Consider the following 25,746-nt stretch of genomic DNA (forward strand, 5'->3'; position numbering starts at 1 on the left):
CACTAAGACACCACGTAATCGCAAGGTTCCTGGTTCGATTCCGACCCTCGACCTATCTTGCATGTCATCCCTCCTCTCTCTTCCATCCTTCCTGTCAATCTCTACTGTCTCTATCCCAATAAAGCAGAAATGCCCTAAAAAATATATTTAAAAAAATATATATATGTGTCCTCTTGTTGTTTGATCCTGATGGCTATGAATGCAATGTAAATGTTTGTTTGACTGAGTACTGGTGGTTGTCATTAGCCTAGCTGAAGCGCGACTCAAAGTCTGTAGTACTTTGTACCGGACGTCAGAGTCTAGAATGGCCCTCTGATGTTGTCAGCGCAGTGAGTCGGAAATTAAGGGGCTGTGCCCTACACTGGTTGGTGTACCCCCTGTATCGTTTTTTAATTGAACGAACCACGAGGTATGTTTAAGAGCTGCCCCATCACTTTTCGCTCCAACAAAAAGAGCAAGGAACAGGACGTCTCGCCCAAATGCAAATACAAAGTGTGTGAGAACCAATCAATCAGAAGCCAGCTCGAATGTTGGACCGCTGGCATGGGAGTTAATTACAGTGAGGAAAGGTTGGGTTCCTAGACCATTGTGTGCAGCACTCGCTGTGCCACATTGGTCTAGCTTCAGTTAGGCTAGGTTGTCATGGAAATTCAACTGAATTCACAAGCAAAGTCCATGGGAATGTAACTCGTCAATTAGCACACGCACTAAGACAGATATTGTATGAATTAGAGTGCACTGGCTTTCAACAGAAATTAGAGTAAGAATTAGAATAACAATTATTCAGTTGTTGTTGTTGTTGGTTGCAGTGTCATTATTGTCTATTATTTATAAAACCCATGCACACATACGGACAGGCAAACACGGCAACAGCCAACCCAACAGACTGACTATTCTATTCCAGAGACAAAGCAAGGGCCTAGGGAGCCAAGATGGAGGCTAGGCCGGCGAGGGCTACTGCTGCTGCTGCCAAGCTGAACTAATGGCGTGAAGCTGTGAGCTGGGTTGCAGGTGGAAGCAGTCTATGAGTTATTACTGCTGGGCCATGAGTAATGTGACTCTCTACAATGAGGGATGTATCAGACAGGCACATTTTTCAAGCATTCAACCATACCCTGGAATATATGTTTAGTAAATTACTAATACATTGGGCAAGGACACACTACAATGTTTCTATTTGATTTTAATGTGCAGGGCATGAGTTTGAGGTTGTTTGCCAATGAGACATCATTTGTTTGATAACAGATGAGTGTAAAAAGACCACTATTGGAGAGGATGACAACAATAGGCTCCAATGTTTGTATGTGGATGAGACGTTGTTCCTACCAGAGCTCTGAGTCATGAGTGAATCAACATTTCGTATGGGAGGAGAAATCATTGTGCTTTTGCAGCACCTAAATAAATTCCTCTCCAAGATAAAAGATCTGATTGGAGTGGAGTGGAGTGGGCTTCGACAGTGGCTGAGGGAGAGCACTTCAAAGGAGAGAGGGACACAGAGAGAGAGAGGGGGACAGAGAGAGAGAGAGGGGGACAGAGAGAGAGAGAGAGAGAGAGAGAGAGAGAGTGTTGGTTTCCTGGCAGCACACTACGAAGAGAGCGAGAGAGAGAGAGAGAGAGAGAATGAGAGGGGGCGTGGGAGCGAGAGCAAGAGACAGACAGTGAGAGATGGATACTGTGGTGTGAAATGCCAAGAGAAGGACAGCAAGTGACTGACAAACCAAGATGGAGAGAAAGAGAGACAGGCAATCAAGAGAGAGGAAAAGCGACAAAGTGCCAACAAGAAAAAGAACTAGGACATGATGTATGACAGACACACTGACGTATCTGAGGTCTAAGGGGAAAGCAGAGAGAGAGACAGCTGAGCCTTTCTGTCAGTCTCTCCCTGTAACTCATTTTGGCATGGTGTGGCAATTAATCTCTCTCTCTCTCTCTCTCTCTCTCCCTCTCTCTCTCTCAGTCTCTCTCTCTCTCCCTCTCCCCTTCTCTCTCTCTTTCTCTCCCCCTCTCTCTCCCTTTCTCTCCCCCTCTCTCTCCCCCTCTCTCTCTCCCCCTCTCTCTCCCTCTCTCTCTCTCCCTCTCTCTTTCCCTTTCTCTCTCCCTTTCTCTCCCCCTCTCTCTCTCTCTCTCTCTCCGATCGCCTCTCTACATTCTCATTAAGGGCCATCAGTGCTGTGGTCGGGGCCATGGTCAAGGCAGCGATAATCTCCTATTGGATGTCTACAGTTAGACCTGGTAATTGAATGACCCAGCGAGCCAGACTGAGACAAGGCCTCTGAGACACTGAGTCAGTTATTCCCCTGATGCTTCAGACTCCCTCAGTCCCTTATGTAAGAGAGAAGCCAGGACACACACACACACACACCCATAGAGCTCTGAAAGGCTTAGCCGTCGCTGGATAGCTTAGAGGGAAGAAAAGAGAGAGAGAGGGAGAGACGGAGAGGGGGGGGGGGAGAGAGAGAAAGACGGGGGGAGGAGGGGAGAGAGAGAGAGAGAGAGAGAGAGAGAGAGAGAGAGAGAGAGAGAGAGAGAGATATTGATAGCCACACTATGCCAAAATGAGTTACAGGGAGGGTATCTTGTATTTGGTATTTGGTGTTTTATTCCAGTGTGCAAATTTTGTCTTGGAAGAGCGCTGCATAGCTGGCCTATTGAACCCACACAGCTCCAGAATGCATTGATGAAAATTCTACATAGACTACTTTGTCTACTTTGTGGACAACAAGTGCTATTATCAAGGACACAGCAAATGTTATGAACAATAGTCATTTCTTTCATATTGGTTATTTCCTCTTTGCCTGACACACATTCGCTTGTGAGAAACACCTAAATTCAAGAACAACTCTTCAAAACCATCTGAAAAGTACAGTATTGTACAGTTTGTTTTCAGACACAGTAGTTGCTCCCACTGGTGGACACACACTACACAAAGGGACTCACACAGACATCTCTCTCATCTGATAATTACAGAGTCTTTACACTGATTACTGTTTGGAGAATTTTCTCCAAGTGTTACACGTGTACAACCGGCAGAGCCAGGAATATACTTGATAAGCAGCATTGTTGATTAGCTGTAGTAGCAGCCAACAGATCTGATTCATGTACAGTAACAATCGTCTACTGTGGGCTGGTGTCTCTGTACCATAACGATAGCTTGTTTCCGACACAATGGCCTGCGTGGTTATTTTCTGTCTAATCAATCAACAAATCAATATCCACACTAATAGACCCTACAGTGTTGTCCTTTTTGTTTGTTTGTTTGTTTGTTGGTACTGTAAATCAATGTTTCTATTCTGAAACTTGTTCACAGCACTACACTACCACCTGTGACACTGAGATGCTTCCTGGAGAACAAAGATCCTGAAAGATATTCCTGAGGAAAAAAACAGTTGGGAAGGAGTTTTTCTGTGTCCGATTGATGTAATGAAGGGTGAATCAGAGGACGGGGTCATTGTAATGCATGGAATGGAATGAGTATAAAACACGTTTGTTAGATGAGCCAGTCCTCCGATTTCTACCTCTATCAGCCTACCTTGTGGTCAATCAATGGTTTCCATATGATAAAGCTAAACATACAATCTCTTGAAGAGAGGCTGCACTGGCTGATATCGCCTTGATTTTCCTCCTCCTCCTCCTTTTCAAAAACATTCACTGAGAACACGATTTGTTTCTGGGAGGCATGGTAGCAACATAGCAGCCAAACCCAACCCTCAGGGTGAAATGGGACATCACAATTCACCACCAATTTTGGGGCTAGAATTGATGTATATGATTACTATATTATTAGAATGTATATAATTTCCCGTTTTCGACAGGAAAAGCAGTTTTTTCGCATCAGTTCCTCTTTAACATTGTAACAAACCATTATCATCTCTCAGCTACCGACAACATTGTAAGCACCAGAATACAAAAGAGAACTACATCAGGGGAGGCTGGTGGAGGTAGAAATCGGAGGACGGGCTGGTCATTATGAATGGAATGAGGAATGTTATGAATTACCATTCCATCCAATACAATGAGCCCTGTCCTCCGATTTCTACCTCCACCAGCCCCCACTGAACTACATTTATTGAGAATTCTAATAACAGAGCGATACAGCGGTATGTATTCTCAACAAAGACAAACAATTTAATATACAGTATGAGTATACATCTACAGAGAGAGGAGAAGAGCACACTATGAGTACCAAGACCTGCATAAGAAAACCCTGAACTGTCAGACACAGTATATGAGATGAGAGCGCCTGAAAACCCATGCCATTTCTAATGTGCAAATGGGGTTTCTGGAGAGACAGAAGAAATGTAATAAAAAAAATAAAAAAACTGATATTCTCCCCCTGCAGTGAAACACTCACTCATGCAGCTAAAGCAGACCTTTGAAAATCTGAGCCTTTTAAGAGGGGGAGCTGTATAAGAATTGCTGTCAAAGACATGTAAATATGCAAAGTTTTAAAAGTGGATTTTGGGTAAAGGGAAGGATTTAGGGTTGAGAAGCCTTGCATGAGTTTTAACAGGTGTTTGGAAGTGTGTGTGTGTTCAGGCTAAAAGAGTGGATATCTATTATCATGGGCATTCGTTCAACCCCAAACCCGTCAACAACATCCCTTCTGCTCCAATTATTTTTGCTCATTTTGATTTTAGAAAGAAGCACTGCACGGTTGCACAAGGTTTCTCCTGGTCACTGTATCAAACTAGACCAGAGCTGTGAATTTAGCAAAGGATTGTATTTGAATGTAATTGTAATATTTATTTTTGGTTTTGTTTAGTGCACCACTATAAACCCATGTATATTTGATTATTCCTCATTCATTCCTCATTCCACTCCATGCATTCTAATGAGCCCGTCCTCCGATTTCTACCTCCACCAGCCTCCCCTGTAACATAAAGATCCATGAGTGTCCAAATCTCATCACACCACACCTTTCTGATTCGGAGCCACGCCTCGCAGTCGTGTGATTCGCTGAAATCAAATCATGACAAATACTTTACTGTAAATTCACTCCCACTAAAGTCAGGTTTGAGGCGTTGTTATTCCAGGCTTATATGCGCTGTGCGCAATAGCCTAGGGACGAGGTAATGAGTTTCCAGAATGAGTAGTGAGAGCATGGAGCTGACAGTGACTGAAGGTGCTAGGGTACACACATACACACACACACACACACACACATATACACACACACACATATACACACACACACACACATACACACATATATATACACACACACACACACACACACGGTTGTGGTCTGGCTCTGCCCACAGAGGCCACAGCCACAGCCACACACACACACACACACACACACACACACACACACACACACACAGAAGGGGACACACTCTTGCACACATAAATTTTTTATACCCACAAACAACACACACATCATCACAGCACACACACACAGACACTCACCCACACACGGTTGTGGCTTGGCTCTCCCCACAGAGTTCTCTCCTCTTGCTGAATGGCTACGAGGCGAGCACCTCACCAGGGCTGTTTTTGGTCCGCATGAAAAATGCAATGCTCTCTCTTTGCAACATTCGGCCTACATACAGTACACTGAAGAGCATTATTTATAAAGTAGCACATGTGACCATGTGACCGTCTTAGAAAAACACACTCCCAGTCATGACATATGATCTTGATTCATGTTTTATACAGTATATGATCTGGGAGGTATACAGTATATTACAGCCAAAGGCTGAAACGGTACAATGATTTGGCTGAGCACTGGAAAAAATCCAATATAGAAGTTTGTGTTATTGAATTTGCACGCTTGTAAAAATAGATGTTGTGCACTGTACTGCATCATTAACCTTCTAACATTCATTTTTGATTGTTTGCTTTTACCCAGCGAGCAGAACTAATCCAGTCAATGTCACCAAAGAGTGTTCTGAATAAATCAGGTAATCGCAGAGTAGCCTAGCTATTAATACAAGCTATTAATACACAGTTGGCCTCCTTCATCAATCGTGTTTTACGCATGGATTTGCTCTTAAGATCTTTTCAGCATTCATCAATGTATTCTCAGTTGAAATATGTTCTTGAGATTAGAATACACTTATTTTGCTCCAGAACACTCACACCCACATTTTCTAGATGCAGCAAGTCCCATTACGTCACATATGTCTGTTGATGGGCATCCTCAGCAGAGCGAACAGTACACCGTGATACTCAATTAATGAATTATCATTTCAACATCTTTGATTTCTGCGTCAATTTATTAGTTAGTTCACAACATGGCTATATGAACACTGATAAACAATTATGCCATAACTTGTCACAATTAAACTGTGAACATAGTTCATTACTTAATTAATTGGAGCAAATCATCGTATAATAGTCTGTAGATATACCAATCCACAAAATTGAAGATGTAGCAATAGCGTAGCTGGTGTTGATCGAGGTTGTGGCCATGTGCGCCTACCTGCGCACGTGACTGAGTGAGGGTGGGACTTACTGGAAGTGTCCTTAACTCGGAAATGTTCTTATATGGGATGTTCTGGGCGTTTACTTGCTAATTGACAACCACCTACACATGTATCAGATTTAAGAACATTTGCCACTTATCATTATACACACACGGATATGAAATACATTTGGTCTGTCAGCACATTCCGTGAATCACATGTCGGCTTTGCGTATGAGTCTTTTTAAAAAAACAAATTTACCCATTATTTAAGAACATATTGATGAATGAGGCCTATTATGTGTTCAAAGAGGAAGTTGCAGCAATCGTCACAGTAATCAGGTCAACCCCACAGTCCTCCGCATCCATTTGCATTACAGGCAAACTACTAGAGTGGAAAGAAAGGAAATGGAGTGGTGCTCCCAATGGAGAAGCGGTGAAACCACCATCTAGTATCATCCCCTAAAAACTCCACAATGCAATATTACACACTCTTACTGTATGTATATCTTCATAGGCTGGCACTTGTGTGAGCAGAGAAATAGACCAATATTGGGACTATTCCATTGGTTCCTACTAACTTCAGTTAACTTTAACCACCACTACAAAATAATGGGAGTGACATGTGTGGCCACAATCACCTCAGGTGAACTCTCTGACTTGGTTGGAAGCTACTTTTAGGTGATTTGGCCACAAATATTGAACTTTTGTTTTCAGCCCCCATCATTCCCATTGTGTTTTGTTAGCAGTGGCTAAAGTTAGCAGAAGTCAGAAGGGGCTATTTAAACGACTCTGAAGCATGGACTACAGTTTCTCCTTGCCCATAGACTACTTTTAAGGTAAGAAACAATCTATAATTTGAAAAATCCTGAACCAATCCTTTAATCAAGCAACGCTAATCTATTTGAACCCAACCCTAACCCAGGTTTGCTAAACTGATTTATTTTGGAAATGTCATTTTATGAAAATGTCCTACAATAACTACAGTGCTATGGCCAGGTTTAATGTGTCAAAAAATGTGTTTAGAGGAAGCTTGCTGAATTGAATGGATCACTGCACATTGAGAAGGCATTCATCTCTGCCACACAAATTCCATCGTGTTGTGTCTTGAGTGCCAGCCTATGTAGGTCAACACCTCTGCCAAGTCATGTCCATCTGAAAACGTGTGAGGCCGCAGTTCACACCACGCTTTTCCTATTTGAGCCAGGGCTTTTAATAAGTCTCTCTGGTTCTCACTGTGTTGCCAATCATATCTCCTTCAAAAGTGTATCTGGGTCAAAGTTCAGAGCAGTTCAGTGGCCACAATGTTAGCCAGAGGGGGCATAAAAAAAGAAGTTGAGTTTGAGGGGGATTACTGTCATACCGTTTTTTTCTTAGATCAATACCAAGAGGAAGGAAGAGACATCCAATGTAATTGAATAACCAAGAAGACCACAAATCAATAATGAATTGCAATGGTGTTCTGTCGAGGAGTCTTTGATACAGATTCTTGCCGTTTTGTTGTCCTTTGTACTTTTGTAATGTGATTGCACCATCGTTATGTCGTATCTTTTTATGTGGATCCCAGGAAGATTAGCGGTGCCTAGACGACAGCTAATGGGTATCCGAATAAAGAATAAAAACGCTACCTCTATTTCATCAAATGTGACACAAATCCCTTCCCACTCTCTGGCTAAAACAAATGAGGAATAACAAATCCATTCAAATGTACCCACCTCATTACCCCTAATGTTTGCCCTACTTTCCAAACAGTCAAACTTATATTGCATTTTCGATAGAGTGGTGTAGGAGGAAACTGCTGGCACGCTATGAGGTTAGCTAGCTTAGCTAGCTAGCTAGCATTGCGCTTTTGAAAATAAGCACTTCCACCAAATCATTCTACATTGTCAGTAACCATAGCGTTACAGTCTTCATATATACAAGACAGACAATACACTCACACACAGCATTTCCCTCTGGCCTAAATTACTGTAGTTAAGAGCTGTTACAGAAGAAAATGGGAGCATCCTCTGAGAAATAGAATGAAAAAATCAACTCTGGGAGGAAAATAGACCAGAAGTGTCTATGATGGAGAAATGATCATTTCATTGACGGATTCGACTGTCAGACATCCCATTGCCCTCTATAAAGCTCTGATTACGTGGAAACGTATAAACAGCTGTCTGGTACATGTGGATTGAATTCAGAATGAAGGGTGTATCTGTGTTTCTGTCTCAGAGGATGAGCTTGCAAGTGTTACCATGGTTGATTGAAACAGGAAGAAACCATGTTTCCTTCACACATATTTCTGTTCGTCTACCGTAACTCTCTTAAGAATTCAATTTGCACAAAATAAACTGTTGAAGCCTGAGGGCCGAAATGCATTTGTTTTAACAATAAAGAAGTGTCTAGTTTCATTGTCCTTCAAGAGATGAAGTGAATTTCCTCTTCTTACTTACTACGGTTCTCACATATCATTTCAGCAACAAATGCATTGAGCAATATGACCAATATGCACAGTTAACTCTTCACCAATGTGCTGAAATTACCGTGGCAAACTACGCAAAAACTAAACACAATCTGTGCCATCAGGAACTTGCTCTTGGTTCTGGGAAAATGCCCTGTGCCAAAAAGAAAACAAAATAAAATCCTGCTAATCATTGCTGAATCCCATGTGCACTACAGTATACATGTATATTCACTCAATGTAAACATAAACAGCCTACCTAAGAGCCTTATTTTCCCAGCAGACAATTTTCAATGTCTCTGTTTGCAGTTTGACATGAGAATGTGTTAACGTATCTCCATGGAATATTAATACACAATTTCTCTTTCTCAGGTCGAGTTGCAGTGGTGAACTAGATACTGATGAAAAACAAAAGGTACTGCTTTAACAACATGCTGAATATTCTATGCCTTTGGCTGTCTTTTGCTCCCTATGTAGGTTATCGATTAAAACTGCATATTCTAACATGCTGGATGTACAGTACATAACAGCGGAGGCTGGTGGAGGTAGAAATCGGAAGGACTGGTTCATTGTAATGGAATCATTCCATTCCATGCATTACAATGAGCCCGTCCTCCGATTTCTACCTCCACCAGCCTCACTGAGATATAACCAGCACTATTAGTGCAAACCAGAATATGTGATAGTGTGCATGTAAGCAAGAATATGTGTGCATGCATGCAGTACGTGACTTCAGTGGAGGCATTTGCATGTGTTTGCATGTGGCGACACTAATATCTAATGCTCAACATCTCATTCCAAGCACACATCAAGTAAACCACTCCAGGACACAAATTCCCGCAGTGAGTTGGCATTAAGTTTGCATGAACATTCACAGTCTTACAGTAATATCAACCACTGGAGTAGAGACAGGTTCCCAGATTGGCTTTCACTAGGGGAGGCTCGTGGAGGTAGAAATCAGAGGACGGGCTCATTGTAATGCGTGTGTTTGATACCATTCCTCATTCCATTCCATGCAGTACAATGAGTCTGTTCTCCGATTTCTACCTCCACCAGACTCCACTGGCTTTCACACACACGCACACACACACACACACACACACACACACACACACACACACACACACACACACACACACACACACACACACACTCACACACACACTCACACACACACACACACACACTCACACACACACACACACTCACACACCACACACTCACACACACACACACTCACACTCACACTCACACACACAGCTTGAGCACGGAACACCTTACCTTTCTGTACACAATCATGTTGGGTGACTCATCTGTTACTCCATTGGTCCCCTGCACGACGCTGTTGGTTTGTGCCATGGTCCAGTAGGGTTGACGGCCACAGCAATGATCAGGTGCTTTACTGCACAGAGATGAGACAGTCAATGTAGGAACAAATCCAAAATAATGTATTCCAAAAAATGGCCCAAGGGGCAGTTTCCCGGACACAGATTAAGCCAAGTCCTTGACTAGATTGAAATGGAGAATCTCCATTGAAAATACTTTTTAGTCCAGGAGTAGGCGTAATCTGTGTCCAGGAAACCAGCCTTTATGGTGCAGTAGACCTCAATTCTATTATCTGTATTGATAGATTTGTCTTTACCAAAACAAGTGTACTAGAATGCAGTAGGCTACAGGCATAATGGTCATGGTGAATTGCTTACTAGCACTGGATTTATGGGGGAGCGGGATGATCACTGACGAGATGATCAATGTATATATTGATGCATCATTGGTATTTCATCCACTATGATTTGTAATTGCCTCAGGATATCACCCTATGCAATTTTATTGATAACATCTTAAATAATAGCAGGAACAACGTCCATATTGATGTCTGCATTGATTAAGATCAGTACTTATTGACATTAAAAAAATTTAGCCTATATCCGATAATCCGAGAAAGCACCAAACCCTAAAACCAATCGTCACAGTGGTTGGCAGGATTAAGATGAACATTCCAGCTCTAAATCCAACAGTGGATGCAGAGTTCACGCAGTAAGCTACCGTAGGGTTGATCCAGTGGGAGAAAGTAAAAAAAGCAGCGTGTAAAATCATGTATTCATTTGTTAGTTTAATGGCGATATACAGTATACAGCCCAACGTAAATACACGTTATCTACAATATGTGACACGTCCGAAACGAAAGACGGTAAGTCTAACTAACGTACGAGCACGATAAGATATACATCAGAGAGGTTCAGCATCTTATCCTGTCGCCTGAAACAACACCGCTACTTTAAGAAAATGTATTATAGCCTAAACAAATGTGCAGACATCACAGTCGTCTTCCAGTCGGCTCTAGGCTACCTACACAAGTCATTCAATTGTCCTCGCCAAGGCTCGGTGGTTTCAGGACCATGGACAGCAGCTGAAAAAACCCAGCAACCCTAATCAATCTTCTTAATCTATCGCGAATATAAAGCACATGACATGTAAACAAGCAATCGTTCCTTGATAATAGCCTACCTCAAAAATGCACAGCCTGCGTTGGAATCCTGTTTCCTTGCAGAGTGTGCCTTGCGTGCAGTATGTCAACTGGCAGACATAGGAATGCGGGGATAATTCATTGGCAATGGGGAGATGATCGGCAGGCATTCGATGCAGACTTGGTTGGTGTCTCTCTCCTGCTCTCTAAATGATGCTGAAGCTAAAAGCACTGGCGCGCGGCACGCACGAGTTACGTGAACGTGCATCGATCTCTGATCACGTGCAAGGAATATAAATCTTTTGGCAAATAGGTGGACAGTGAAGAAGTTTAAATAATAATAATAATAATAATAATAATAATAATAATAATAATAATAATAGTAATAATAGTAATAACAACAATAATAATAACGATAATAATAATATAAATACTACTACTACGACTAATAATAATAATAATAATAACGATAATAATAATAACAATAACAATAATAACAATAATAATAACAATAATAAAGATAATAGTACTATTAAAAATAATAATACTATTAATGACATTTGCATTTACGTAATATATTATGATTAATTAACCATATTCATTGCTCATCCAAGTAAAAAACATTTTTTGAAAATATGTTGATTTAATGATGTGGATAGCACCCACACCAAGCACTGTGTAATCCTGTAGTTATGCTAAGATTGAATCATTCTATGGATTTTATCATCGGTACAAAGTTAGATTAGGCTACTCCTATTCATTATCTAGTCCATTTGTATGTGCAACGCCTCATCATTCTTGGACAGTATGTATCGTGGTTCGATAATATCCTCTCTAACTGAGCTTTAGTACCAACTTGCGGTGTTGCACGGTACTCAGCCCAGTATCCCCAGAAAACATCCATCTCGTTCATTGAAGAGTGTGTCATGCGTGCTGTACTGTACGTCAACTGACAGACATAGGAATGCGAGGATAATTCATGGGATGGCAATGGGAAGAGGCAGGCATTCGATGCAGACTTGGTTGATGTCTCTCTCCTGCTCTCTAAACGATGCTGAAGCTGGAAGCACAGGCGCGCGGCACGCACAGAGGTGCGTGCAGGTGCATCGATCTCTGATCACGTGCAAGGAATCCAAATCTTTTGGCAAATCAGTGGATCATGAAGAAGCTTAAATAATAATAATAATAATAATAGTAATGATACATACAATTTTCATTGAAGTCATACATTATGAAATCAATATAAATAGAAACATGTAATTAAGAACATCTTTGAGCGTAAAGTCATTAAAAGATCTCTTGGCTATACAGAACGGGTGATGTGGTCTAGAGTTGCTACATTTCAAAGGCCTAATTAACCATATTCATTCCTCATCCAAGTAAAAAACATCTTTTGAAGATATGTTGATTTAATGATGTGGATAGCACCCCCACCAAGCACTGTTTAATCCTGTATTTATGCTAATATTGACCCACTATACACACAATATTGTCTAATGTCTAGTCCCTTTGTAAGTGCAAGGCTTCATCATTCATGCGTCATGGTGCAATAATACCCTCTCTAACTGAGCTTTAGTACCAACTGGAGCAAAGTGGAGCAATATCCCAATTCATTTCACTGTGTCAATTACGGCTGTATGCGATGTACGTGACAAATACAATTTTATTTGATTTCATTTGATTTGACTTGCCGTGTTGCACTGTACTCAGCCCAGATTCTCCAGAAAACATCTCTTTCACTGCAGAATCCTTTGACCGAATGGCAAACTCATAGCTTAATCCACTGCACTCATTTCTATGGAGATTGATGATGTAAATGTGAGCTAACATAGATACAATCGGGATGTTAACTAGACATGGTAACCCGACACCAGTGTCTCTCCATCCATATGTAGAGTCCCTTCAGAGGAGTCATTTCATACCCCTCTCATTGCTCTTCTTCTTCAACTTAGTTTACAATGCTGTCTCAACAGCACGACTCTGGGACCTCATCAGAGGAATTCACTTCAGAGTTAAGCCCAGTCGTCAACTGAGAGCCTTCTAGCGCTGCTTGGAACCAGAGCACATCCTATGAGAGAACCCCATGGATTCCACATATGTTACCAATCCTTCCTCCATCACACCCACGGGCCATGACAGATTGAGCCCCTAAAGGTCATGTAATACTGGGAGCAGTCATCCTGAGGGGACCATACGGAGCTATGATGGAAGTTAATTATGTGTTTATGGCTGCAAGTGGGGGCGCTACAGATCAATATTGATAATGATGCAGATAAAGGGAACCTCCCATGCCATGTTTCTCTGTCAGTACGACTACAAAAGAAACTGTGATAATGTGCACATTTGAGACGACTGAGGGGATAAACAGACAGGGAAATGTCATGTTGTCATATGTTTGACATACCATATTGAAACATCTAGTAATTACTTACATATGTTCATGTATGTACATGTTATTATACCTATTGGGCACACGTCTGTGAATTCATACAATCAAGAACATTGGGGCCATCTGGTGGCTCGTAAGGTCACCTTACCAAAACTAGCAAAGTAATTTTATTAAAAAACCCAATCAGGCCTATTGCTGGTCTATGGCTTCAAAACATGTTTTGGAAAAGTAATGCTGCTCTCCTGTCATCTCTTGAACACTACAGATGTCTCATTGAAAATCAAGTGATATTTGCATGTGAAAATGCCATGCACACATTCTAGGCAGAATGCAGCGGGCAGAGTAGTACCGGCATAGGTTAGACGTAAAAACTCCAACCCCCAGAATGCACAGGCGTTTGCTTCCTTGAACAAAAAGCGGAAACAAAAGAAATCACTAAATTCTCTAAACAAATTTCGTGAGCTGAGCGCAGAAACGGACATAACTGACAGCTTCCAATCGTAATACCACACACACCTAATCCAGGAGGGCAAATATGGCTTTGAAAAGAATACAGAAGGTGAGTTTAAGTATTCGTTTGAAACGTCGTTATGCATAGAAACGGTTGGTGACTCTTGCCGCACGAATTCCACGATAGCATACGCGTCAGCTAGCATTAGCAAGCTAACCGCTGTACTTGGCTTTTGAGTGGTTGACATTAGCTACTGCGGAGATCATGACTCCTACTGTGTTGAACATACATGTTCGCTAACAACTGTTTAACTTGTCAACATCGAATGATTCGCTTAGTTAGTGCCCTTTAAGTCTTGCAGTTTGAAAATAGCAGTAAAAATGACTTAAATTGTATTTATGAATGTATTGCGAGCTAACTATCTTACTTGCCAGGCTAGCAAAAGCTATCTAGCTTAGCTGTTTAGCTATTTAATAAATTGAGGTGTGCTGTGTATGCTCTGTTCATTCCATTAATAGAACATGTTTAATATTATCATAGTTGCCTAGCATCGTGACATTATTGTGCTGTTGTCTAACATTGGTGAGTAGCCAGCTATCACTCAGTACCCAGCTAGCTAGATGACTGGCTATTCAGTGGCTTTTAGCTATTAAATATATAAGATGCGGTAAGCTAGATCGGTGTATATATGATTATTCTCTCCTGGTCCCCCTGGTTATTCTCCCCAGACCTGTCAATGAGCGATGCAGGCCTTAACAAAAACGTTTCTGGAACCGCCATCACGAGTGGGCTATTGTATTACCTCTTGTTTTACATTTAGTGTGTGTGTCGCCATACCATACCACCATAGAAAGATCTTCTGCAGTCATATAGGCCTAGTTTTAGTCAATGACCTAATATAGGCCTGTGTGTCAGGTATAAGTTAGGCCTAGTAGACCAATTATTTTTTGGACAGTTCTCAAACACCAAAAAGCCATAGCTAAGACAAACTAGACTATTTTTTGCCAGAGTACTGGTTTGGTAAAGAAACAACATGGTCAAAGTGGTCAATGCACTAGCCGGTTTGTTTAGAATCTTCCCCATTTACTGACTTCAATGCCCTGCCGTGTTCTTTTATATTGACAGGAATTACATGACTTACAAAGGGACCCTCCTGCTCAGTGCTCAGCTGGACCAGTTGGAGAGGATTGTAAGTTTCCCCTTCAGTGACGCTGGTTAATTCAAACTTAAATTAACTCAATGAAGGAATAGGTCTACAATTGGGTGCCGATGGGCATATTCTTTGTGGTTCAGTTGATGTGAAGTGACATGGATTTTGTCCTCTCGTGTGCATTGTATTATTGAATTGATGTGGTCTGATGTCTCCCTTCTTTCTTTTGCAGTGTTTCATTGGCAAGCCACCATAATGGGACCCGTAAGCACTTTTCTAGAGTTTCCCTATGCTGTTTCTAGATCTTTGGTAGACAATGGTGTCATTATATTGATTGTCTGCACCTTCACTCTATGACTATTGACTGGTCCACATTGATCTCTCTCAATGTTCTAAGCACAACCCTTTTGCATCTGTAAATAAACAAAAGTGTTACACTGACTAAAGGTGCAGATAGTGTCCGAGGTACTTATCGGGCTAATGTGGTACTATTAATATTTGTTACTACTTCTTACTACTAGTATCTGTATGGGGGGGGGGAAATCACTGGTACTAAGAATCTATACAAACTGACATTGAAATTTGACCTGTGGCAGTAACAAAATGAAAGTAAAAGTAGCAGGTTGCAATACAGTGCAAATATTCAGACCACATTTTGTTATGTTACAGCCTTATTCTAAAATGGATTAAATTATTTTTTTCCCCTCATCAATCTACACACAATACCCCATAATGACAACCTGTTTTGGCTTTTAGAAATGTTTGCTAATTTATTCAACAAAAAACTGAAATCACATTTACATTAGAAGTATTCAGACCCTTTACTCAGTACTTTGTTGAAGCACCTTCGGCAGCGATTACAGCCTCAAGTCTTCTTGGGTATGATGCTACAAGCTTGGCACAACTGTATTTGGGGAGTTTCTCCCATTTTCCTCTGCATATCTTCTCAAGCTCTGTCAGGTTGGATGGGGAGCATTGGTGCACAGCTATTTTCAGGTCTCTCTAGAGATGCTTGATCGCGTTCAAGTCCGGGCTCTGGCTGGGTCACTCAAGGACATTCAGAGACTTGTCCCGAAGCGAAGCCACTCCTGCGTTATTTTGGCTGTGTGCTTAGGATCGTTGTCCTGTTGCAAGGTGAACCTTCGCCCCAGTCTGAGAACCTGCTCCAGAGTGCTCAGGACTTCATCAAGGATCTCTCTGTACTTTGCTCCGTTCATCTTTCCCTCAATCCTGACTAGTCCCCCAGTCCCTGCCGCTGACAAAAATTCCCACAGCATGATGCTGCCACCACCATGCTTCACCGTAGGGATGGTATTGGCCAGGTGATGAGCGATGCCTGGTTTCCTCCAGACGTGATGCTTGGCATTCAGGCTAAAGAGTTCAATCTTGGTTTCATCAGACCAAAGAATCTTGTTTCTCTCAGAGTCCTTTAGGTGCCTTTTAGCAAACACCAAGCGGGTTGTCATGTGCTTTTTACTGAGGCGTGGCTTCCGTCTGGCCACTCTACCATAAAGGCCTGATTGGTGGAGTGCTGCAGTGATGGTTGTCCTTCTGGAAGGTTCTCCACAAAGGAACTCTGGAGCTCTGTCAGAGTGACCATTGGGTTCTTGGTCACCTGACTGACGATGGCCCTTCTCCGCATATTGCTCAGTTTGGCTGGGCAGTCAGCTCTAGCATGAGTCTAGGTGGTCCCAAACGTCTTCCATTTAAGATTGATTGAGGCTACCGTGTTCTTGGGGACCTTCAATACTGTACCCTTCCCCAGATTTGTGCCTTGACACAATCCTGTCTCGGAGGTCTACGGACAATTCCTTCGACCTCATGGCCTGGTTTTTGCTCTGACATGCACTGTCAACTGTGGGACCTTATATAGACAGGTGGTGTGCCGTTCCAAATCATGTCCAATCAATTAAATGTACCACAGGTGGACTACAATCAAGTTGTAGAAACATCTCAAGGATGATCAATGGAAACAGGATGCACCTGAGCTCAATTCTGAGTGTCACAGCAAAGGGTCTGAATACTTATGCAAATGTGATATTTCAGTTTTTTATTTTTAAGAAATTAGCAAACATTTCAAAACTTGTTTTCGGGGCGCTTAGTGGTGTAGCACGTAATCGCAAGGTTAAGGGGTCTGAATACTTTCCGAATGCACTGTATATGCAGGGCAAAAATGTCACAGGGAAGGGTGACCGCAAAGCCTGTGAGTCTCCACACAGGCGAGTCATGCTAAGCAGACCAGTATTGTTATCGGTACTCTCATTGGTACTCAGCCAATTCTCAAGAGGAAGTACTTTGTACTCCGACTGGTTTGCAAACAGTTATATTGTGCACCTCCTTTTATCACCTGTATTTTGCTGCACACACACCTGCTTAGGTGTGCATTGTGTAAATAACCCCCCCACTACTTTGCTGACAATGACAAATAAAGGCAGGTTGTAAGGTATGTTTGCTTTAACATGAAATGAAGTAGCCTATTGATAGCGTGGTGTCGGGCTGTTTTAATGACTCATCTTTCCCCTCTCTTTAGACTGACAGTCCGTATCAGGGAGGAGTGTTCTTCCTCACCATCCACTTCCCGACAGATTATCCCTTCAAACCACCAAAGGTTCGAAACTGTTTCACAATTATATGCTAGGAAAGCCTGTACGTCACGAACTGCAGAATGTATGTGGAGACAGACGTCACTGTTATGATTGCTAGCGTTTATATGTTTTCTTTTAGATATGTCATTTTCTTCATGCTTTTATTGAAAGGACAACAAGAGCTAGCAAAATTACATCTGAGTGGTTGCTAACAAACTATAAATATCATCTGATTTGGCCAAGCTTGAAGGTAAGGTTAATGGATGCATTTACTGGAATTGACTGTCAATTTGCTACCGCGCTGACTCTTTTGCCTGCAATCATAATAATGACTCCTCTTCAAATATGACGAGTGTCTCCAGTTTTGCGTACATTCTGCAGTTTGTGGTGTACAGAATTTCATAGTGTATTGTTGATAAGGAAAAATGGCTGACCTGAGTCTATAGTCTTCAAATACTATTAGCAAATACTTTGTAAACAGTATGCAGTATGCACATTCAGACACGTCCCTGGACTCTCTCGACTTAGGTCTGCAAAACAGCGTCCCGTGTCTGGAGCACCCTCGAGCCTCAAACAAATTTTGAATGCCATCTCATCTCATCATTTTTCTCTGTGTTTGTGTTCTTTTTAAAAGGTCGCCTTCACAACAAAAATCTATCACCCAAACATAAACAGTAACGGTAGCATCTGTCTGGACATCCTGAGATCGCAGTGGTCCCCAGCACTCACAGTATCGAAAGGTAACAGACAAAATGGCCTCCATGAATAATTTTGTAGTAGACTATTGTTTTTCTTTGTGTATGGTTACACAACATAGAAGGAATAGGCATTGCACTATGTATAATGTAGGTTATAGCCTTATTCAACCAGTTTCTACTCATTGAAATCTCTTAGAATTACATTTTTATGGTGTATGTACCTTTTAATGAGGTTGAAAGAGTAGAATAACAACACATTAATTGCAGTGTCCTTAATGCCAGTTGTGTTATTGTGTGTTCTTGCCAAAGAAGCCTATCCTGATGACCTCAACTTTTGTCTTTTCTAGTTTTATTGTCCATATGTTCTTTGCTATGTGACCCGAACCCAGACGACCCCTTAGTCCCAGACATAGCACACATCTACAAGCAGGACAAAGAGAAGTGAGTATGGCTGCTTACATCAGTCCTGTTTTACCATGTGAAAAACGTTACGTTAAGACATTCCTGTTATCTTTGTGGTTTAATGTATCAATGTTTCGAGCTTTCAATCATAGAACAAACTTCTCCTCTAGAGGTCTACACTCCTGGCAAATACAAACCATTCATTGATATAACTGCTTGTAACTGACTGTGGCTGAATTGAAGATTTGGCAAAGTTATAGATGAAAAACGATTCTAAGTCTGCTCTTTTATTTTGATTCAACAGGTACAACAGATTAGCAAAAGACTGGACTCAAAAGTATGCAATGTAAAGGACTGTGAAGTTTTGGCAACAAATAAAAGGGTTTAGGTGAATGAATTAGCTGGACACCTCTGAATACAAACTCCTCATCCACAATGGTTCGAGAAGTGTTTGATATGGGAAGCACTTTTTCTGCCCAGATTAACTGGTTTTATGCTTTGAAGACATTACTTTCCTCTTGTTTGACATTCCCAATGTTATATAAATTATTATTCAGTTATTGCTGAGATGGGCCATAAAGATTAAAAAGACCAATTATGAGTTCATTTCTCCCCATCTTATAGGTACTTTTTTTTTCCTTTTAGAGATTTTTATTGTATAGTATAAAGCTATACCGAATCTATTTTTATTATTTTGCATTAAAAAGTGAAATGAAAAATGATTGATTGTCTTTATTCTGATCCCAGGGATAATACAATTTCCAACCCTGGTGTTGGGGGTTATCAGTGTCAAAGGTGACAGCACTTTCCTAATTGTTTGAGACTGAAATTATAAATTGCAATAGGGTTTAATCCTCAGCAAAGTGGTTCATATCATATTGTCATGAGTAACTACAACATGCTGTTTATTGACTTTGGTAAGTTTAATCAATGATACAGTATTGATCAAGGCCCTTTGTCATTATTCATTTCACCACTAGATGGCAGCATTAACCTTCACACCTTCCTTCCCTGCAAAGGGCCTCCGAGGACATTTAGCCATCATTCACCTTATCAATGTAATTCACACTACAGAGTTTTATTGTGCTGGCCTGATTACACCTCCACCATAGTTACTCAAACGGTGCTGGAAAGGACAATGTGAACGGAAGATATCCGAGCTGATGTAGTATACATTTCATCATTTATAATACAGAGTATCAGTTTCTAGGTAAGAAAGATGTGAGATGGACACTTCCTTCCTTATTGATCACATGGTACTATCACTACGCTTCAAGCCAAAAAGGGATGGATTGTATACATAATGAAATGCATATTACAATGTCACAGTATAGTTCAGGTTGGCCCTGCATGCAAAGCAGCATAGTCTGACATGCTGAGATTACACATAATGGAATGAGGAATGGTATGTGTTTGATACCATTCTTCATTCCATTCCATTCATTACAATGAGCCTGTCCTCCAATTCTCACCTCCACAAGCCTCCCCTGCTCTCTACCTAAGGATGTTTGAGGAGACCCACTGATGTTGGATGGTGTGTCCCTGCCAGACCGGTCTGCTGTGTACCCTGAGTCATCTGGCCTTCCTGACCCTGAGCGGGTGCAGTGAACTGCAGCCAATGCCTTCCACAGGATCATGGTGGGACAAGGTCACAATTATTTAACAGACTGTTGTTTTTTTTTATTGGGGGGGGGTTGTCTTGTTTGTTGTCAGTTGTCAGGTCGTGTAGTGACTGGCTATATAGGGGCATCTGTTGAAATTAATATTGAAATTAAATACCAAGATGAAAAAAAAAGTTTCGATTTTACATTAAAGACAATTCGACAATCTTTGTTATATAGAGCCTTTTCTTTATATATAGATATACAGTACCAGTCAAAAGTTTGGACACACCTTCTCATTCAATGGTTTTTCTTTATTTTTTATTATTTTCTACATTGTAGATTAAAATTGAATACATCAAAACTATGAAGGAACACATTGGAATTATGTAGTAAACAAACCAGAATATGTTTTATATTTTAGATTCTTCAAAGTAGCCACCTTTTGCTTTGATGACAGCTTTGCACACTCTTGGCAAGGTGTGTCTAAACCTTTGACTGGTACTGTAGATATAGATATATATATTTGTCTTTATATATAATATAAAGCAATTAACTTCCTTTTTCCTGCGCACCTCCCAAGATTAGTTCCCAATTGTTTCTCAGAACATAAAGTACTTCCCTTGGTCCCCTCTGTCATTATACACTACAGTATAATTAACATGTCCCAATATGATTTGACATTAATTAATGTCAGGGCATTATCATTCGGCCTGCACTGCAGTACACAGAGATAACAGCAAGTCATTCAATAGCAACAGGACATACCAATGGCAGTCGTGTTGGAAATTAATGAAAGGTCTATGTTCACATATATCTTTTAATAGTGTTCGTAGAGTGAGAAATCAGGGGGAGCAATACCATATGCTGAGGGAGACTTGGTTAGGGAGGAGTCTCAGAGTTTTTGCCTGACGTGAAAGTGTTGCCGAGTTGCGCTCCAGCTCTAGACTCGGCAGAGACACTAGTGCAGACCGCACTACAGAGGCTCGAGGAAAAGCTGGCGGCGCAACAATGACTCCTGACACAATTTCGATGTGAGAAAGTAACGTACGGTAATTAGCCTTTAAAGTGCGCCATTTGATACAGTTTCCAAACCACTTCGAAACGCAGCGGCCACTGGATAAGTTGCTGTGCGGCGCAATGGCTGCCCAGTGCGATTCGTTGAGCGGATACTTGCAGCAGTCGGACCAGGGCTCGAACAGCGAGCGCAGTACTGACTCCCCGGTCCCTGGCTCCGAGGATGACTTGGGATGCCTTGTCTTACCAGACCCAGAGTGGACGGAGGAGAGATTTCGAGTGGACCGCAAGAAACTGGAAGTCATGTTATTAGGTAAAAAAATAAATTGAAACAAATGGTTCAGATGGCACAGTATGGTTTAGTGCCTTTGACAACTTTCCTTTATTAGTTTCGAAGTCAAAGAAAAGGCCAGTGCCACCGTCTCTTGTCAGCCTACTAGTTTTCTTCCCCATTTTTATTGAGCAGCCTTGCACACACCTTGTTCAATAATGTGTTATCCATGGCAATGACTTCTCCGAATCGATACTAAATGTTGCGAGCTAGTTCTACTTGACACATTGTTGCACTTGCGCGGGTAAAATGAAATTGTATCCCTATCTGTCATTCCTCACACAATATGCATGCAAGTCTGACTTTTATTTTAGAAACTGCGTGGTTTAGGGCACATCAGTATGCTTGTAAATGTAGCCGTTTATACACAGAACTCTTTGAATTAAGAGGTCAATGGTGAATGTCGATTAACCATGACCCGCGGGGTTAGATTTCTAATGCCGAGGTCACGACCTGTGGGAGGTTTGAATTTGACTCGACCAGAAGGGGTCGCTACTGATCACATGGTTGTCTTACAGTGATTTTACCATCCTGCCTGCTACCGCTGATTGAAGTAGTGATTGGCTATTGGTAATAGGGCTGTATTTCCTATTCATATAAGTTTGTATTCATGGACACTGAGCAATCTATAGATGGCCTTGTCCAGACTTCAAGGACGTTCACAGACATATGGAAGGGGGGGGGGGGGGGGGTGAGTGCGATGCAATGGGCCTATCTGTATATCTGTATCAAAAAACACCGTCCAGGAGGGCACTTTGTGAGTGGCAGGGCAAAGGGGCAGGTCCCTGCCAGACTTGGATACAAACAGGATTTGGCAGCCCCCATCCATTAATCCAACACTTCCAAGTGTAAGTGTCATTTCTGCTCCAGTATGCCATCCAATTGGTTGCCGCAGCCAAAATGTGACTCACACTTTGGCCAAGCATCTATCTTTGCCATAGTTTTTCAGCTCGTGATAAGACTGAATGTATCCGCTCCTTAATGCTCCAGGCTATCTGACAGTGAACAGTTAAACAGCTGATGTCATGTTTGTTGAGATGTCCCTCGGAGCCTGTTTGACTGCTGAGGTCATTATCAGTTGTTCCAAAACACAGTATTTGAATATTTCTAGTGTTCTGTCACTGAACTGGTCTAGCAGATACTTTATCAATCCCACAAGAGGACTGGGAGTCGCCTTCAGCTGGAACAGCCAAACAAGATCATAGGAGGAACATTAAAAAGCATGAGAGATCCTGAAAAACAATGAGAACAGGCAGGTTGCAAAACAAAGGGTCTCATATGTAGCTTTGACTTAAGTGTTTAATAAGTGCTTGTCTCGATGCTTCTTTCTAATCCAATGGAATATCTGGTCCATAGGACACTGATTGTTGTACTTTCCCTTTGATTACCTCCTCTCCCATTACAGGACTTTCTTGATTATAATGAGTTGATGTCTGACAATGGTAATTTTGACAAGCCTCTGGTGCATGAGTACGCCCACAGTAATCTGTGTGGGTAGATTTGATTAATCAGAGCCCATTTATTAAACGTGCTCTGTGATTACGTTCTGTTTGTCGAAATGGGTTTCTTGTAGGTTATTAAGGAGAGGATCATAACTGCCATTGACGCGTGTCGGTTTGATATTCAACAGGAGCTCTTTTGGATCTTTTTGGTTTTTCTTTTGGATTTGTTTGGAGACTCCAGATGCTCGGTATCCATGTGCTCAGTGAGTCTGCAGTATGTTAAAGTCCTAGAACGCAGTACAGATGTTGTTACTGTTTACCATCATCAGGGATCCTATGGGATCAGAGATATGAATGGTCTGTTTTTGTTTCATTGAGGTTAAAACCTGCATTTGCAGCCTTTTTGTATAATGGAACCACATGGGCACGCACGTATGTACACATACAGTACTGTACATACATACATACATACATACATGTACGTAAACACACAGACACAGACACAGACACATTAACACAGTTCCACTTCAGCTCCTCCTGGTTGTGGCCCGGTCGTTGCTGCATTCCTCAACGCTCCATGTCATCGCTGCCGTTTCCAGGAAAACAACTTAACCAGACGCCTTCCCTCTAGTCTGCCGGACTTGCTGTACTGTATGCCACATCACTGCATGCACACATGCGGCTGTGAGTGCACAGGAGGCAGGCTCAAAGCAGTCACTCGCTACAGTATTTGCAATCTAAGAATACCTTTACAGTTTGGCATGCCTGAGAATCTCTAAACATTGTGTTTTGTGGTGATAACTAGTTATGATAATGGCAGGTATTGTCCAGATTGACATTCAGCAGAATTTTGGGCCATGTCTGCCTTTTTCCTCTCTGGTCAGCCATTGGTTCAGGCTGAGTGACCATACTGCCTCAACCGTGAAACAGCTGTAGTCCTTCCTCTTTTTGGTTGGGGCTCCAGGATATTCTCTAACCCCATGGTGTTTTTCAGAGACATTCTTTCTTAATCAGTAGTAAGAGCCTTGAATAATAGCCTTCAACAAGTGAGAGTTTTGAATTAGCCCAATTTGTTCAGGAAATCCTACTGTACTCTCCTCATGTATTGCGCGTAATCAACCAATGTGCACATGCATTCAGATCTGTGTGGACGTTCTGATTGGTCATAGTCTGTTAGCGTCAGCACTGTAACATCTGGCCCTGTTTTCATTGGAGGAGAGTGGGTTTGTTGACGTGGGACTCGACCTGAAGTGGACACAGCTCCAGCCTTGGGCCCATAATGAAATCATTGTGTGGGAACTTCAGTATATTTTTACTCCAGACTTTATTGTCTGTGACCGTATCTCTTGCCTCCCCTTTCTTGGAAACTTGTAACTTGCATGCTAAAGAGCCAGGAGCTGCATGGCATGACAATGTTAGAAGACCCGTTAAACCCCCCCCCCCCTCTCTCTCTTTCTCTCTCTCTCTACTTCTTGAGCATTGAGGCACCTCTTTTGGAGAGAAAATCGATTTTTACCAGGTGTAGATTGAGTGTGATTCAGTGTTTAGTTTGTGAAGTAATGAGATACATCTTAACCCCGGCTTATATCGCAATGAGACCAAGTTATTACCATTTTCCTTTTAACAGCCATTAGGCCATTAAATGTTGTTTTGAATAGTTGTGATGAAGTGTTGAAATGGATGACTGATGAGCACTCTCCCATGTTGTTCTCTCTCTCTCTCATGCCTATGGAGCACACATCTGCCATATACGTCAAAAGTCCCGTGAGAGCAGGGATAGAAAACGTCTGTTTTTACTATCACCAGAAATCATATCCCATGTAACTGAATTGATATGTGTGTAAGTGAATAGGCTGTAAAGGATGTGATATTGGCATATAGACTGTTCTCTGGAGGGTTCAATCTGCTGTGTTCTCTGTGTGTCTCCGGCTGTCTGTATCAGAGCTGCTGAAATGAAGGGAATGCAGAAGAGGAGAGGTTCAAAGAGACTAGGGACTGTTGTGGATTAGACAGAGTTACCTAGAAGCACTCTTGCCCCATTGAATGTTATGGCTTCCCAGTACATCAGCATAAACAGAGGAAGTCTCCACATACACACTCACTGCAGCTCACTAGTGTACTGCATTGTTGGCGCAAGAGGAAAACTTTAAAGGGGCAATCTGGCATTCAAACAACAACAAAGCGGTCATCCCTCAGCTTTTTACCAACGGGTAACTGTTGGTAAACAGCTGAGGGATGGGGCTGGAGAAATGTACCACTCTCAAATGGCAAGGACTGACTATTCAAGAGATTACAATTATATTTGTAACCATGTTTTGAAGCTATATGGTGTTCATTTACATTGACGTTCATTTACAAACA

At 41.7% G+C, this 25,746-nt stretch overlaps 3 protein-coding genes across 4 annotated transcripts in view; 2 read left to right on the forward strand and 1 right to left on the reverse strand.

Annotated features, from left to right (window-relative positions):
* Positions 1–10,211, reverse strand: part of LOC310805946 (regulator of G-protein signaling 7-like) — a gene marked incomplete at both ends in the record, with an annotated part of 35,825 nt that extends 25,614 nt beyond the window's left edge. For both annotated transcript variants that reach the window (XM_083671834.1, XM_083671833.1), the window contains one exon: positions 10,134–10,211. In XM_083671834.1, coding sequence (XP_083527960.1) covers positions 10,134–10,211 — 78 coding nt within the window. The remainder of the gene's footprint in view (positions 1–10,133) is intronic.
* A 3,919-nt stretch (positions 10,212–14,130) lies between these two features.
* On the forward strand, positions 14,131–19,713 carry LOC310805947 (ubiquitin-conjugating enzyme E2 D4-like). The gene is made up of 7 exons (XM_083671835.1): positions 14,131–14,267; positions 15,285–15,348; positions 15,542–15,573; positions 17,840–17,917; positions 18,529–18,634; positions 18,940–19,033; positions 19,299–19,713. Exons 1-7 carry the CDS (start codon positions 14,244–14,246, stop codon positions 19,342–19,344), a joined length of 444 nt encoding a protein of 147 aa, XP_083527961.1. The 5' UTR covers positions 14,131–14,243; the 3' UTR covers positions 19,345–19,713.
* A 2,022-nt stretch (positions 19,714–21,735) lies between these two features.
* bicc1a (BicC family RNA binding protein 1a) overlaps positions 21,736–25,746 on the forward strand; it is a gene marked incomplete at both ends in the record, with an annotated part of 47,981 nt that continues 43,970 nt past the window's right edge. Inside the window, one exon of the mRNA XM_083671831.1 lies at positions 21,736–21,925. Coding sequence (XP_083527957.1) covers positions 21,736–21,925 — 190 coding nt within the window. The remainder of the gene's footprint in view (positions 21,926–25,746) is intronic.

This window comes from Argentina silus (genome assembly GCF_951799395.1).
Source record: "Argentina silus genome assembly, chromosome: 6".
Taxonomy (NCBI): Eukaryota; Metazoa; Chordata; class Actinopteri; order Argentiniformes; family Argentinidae; genus Argentina; species Argentina silus.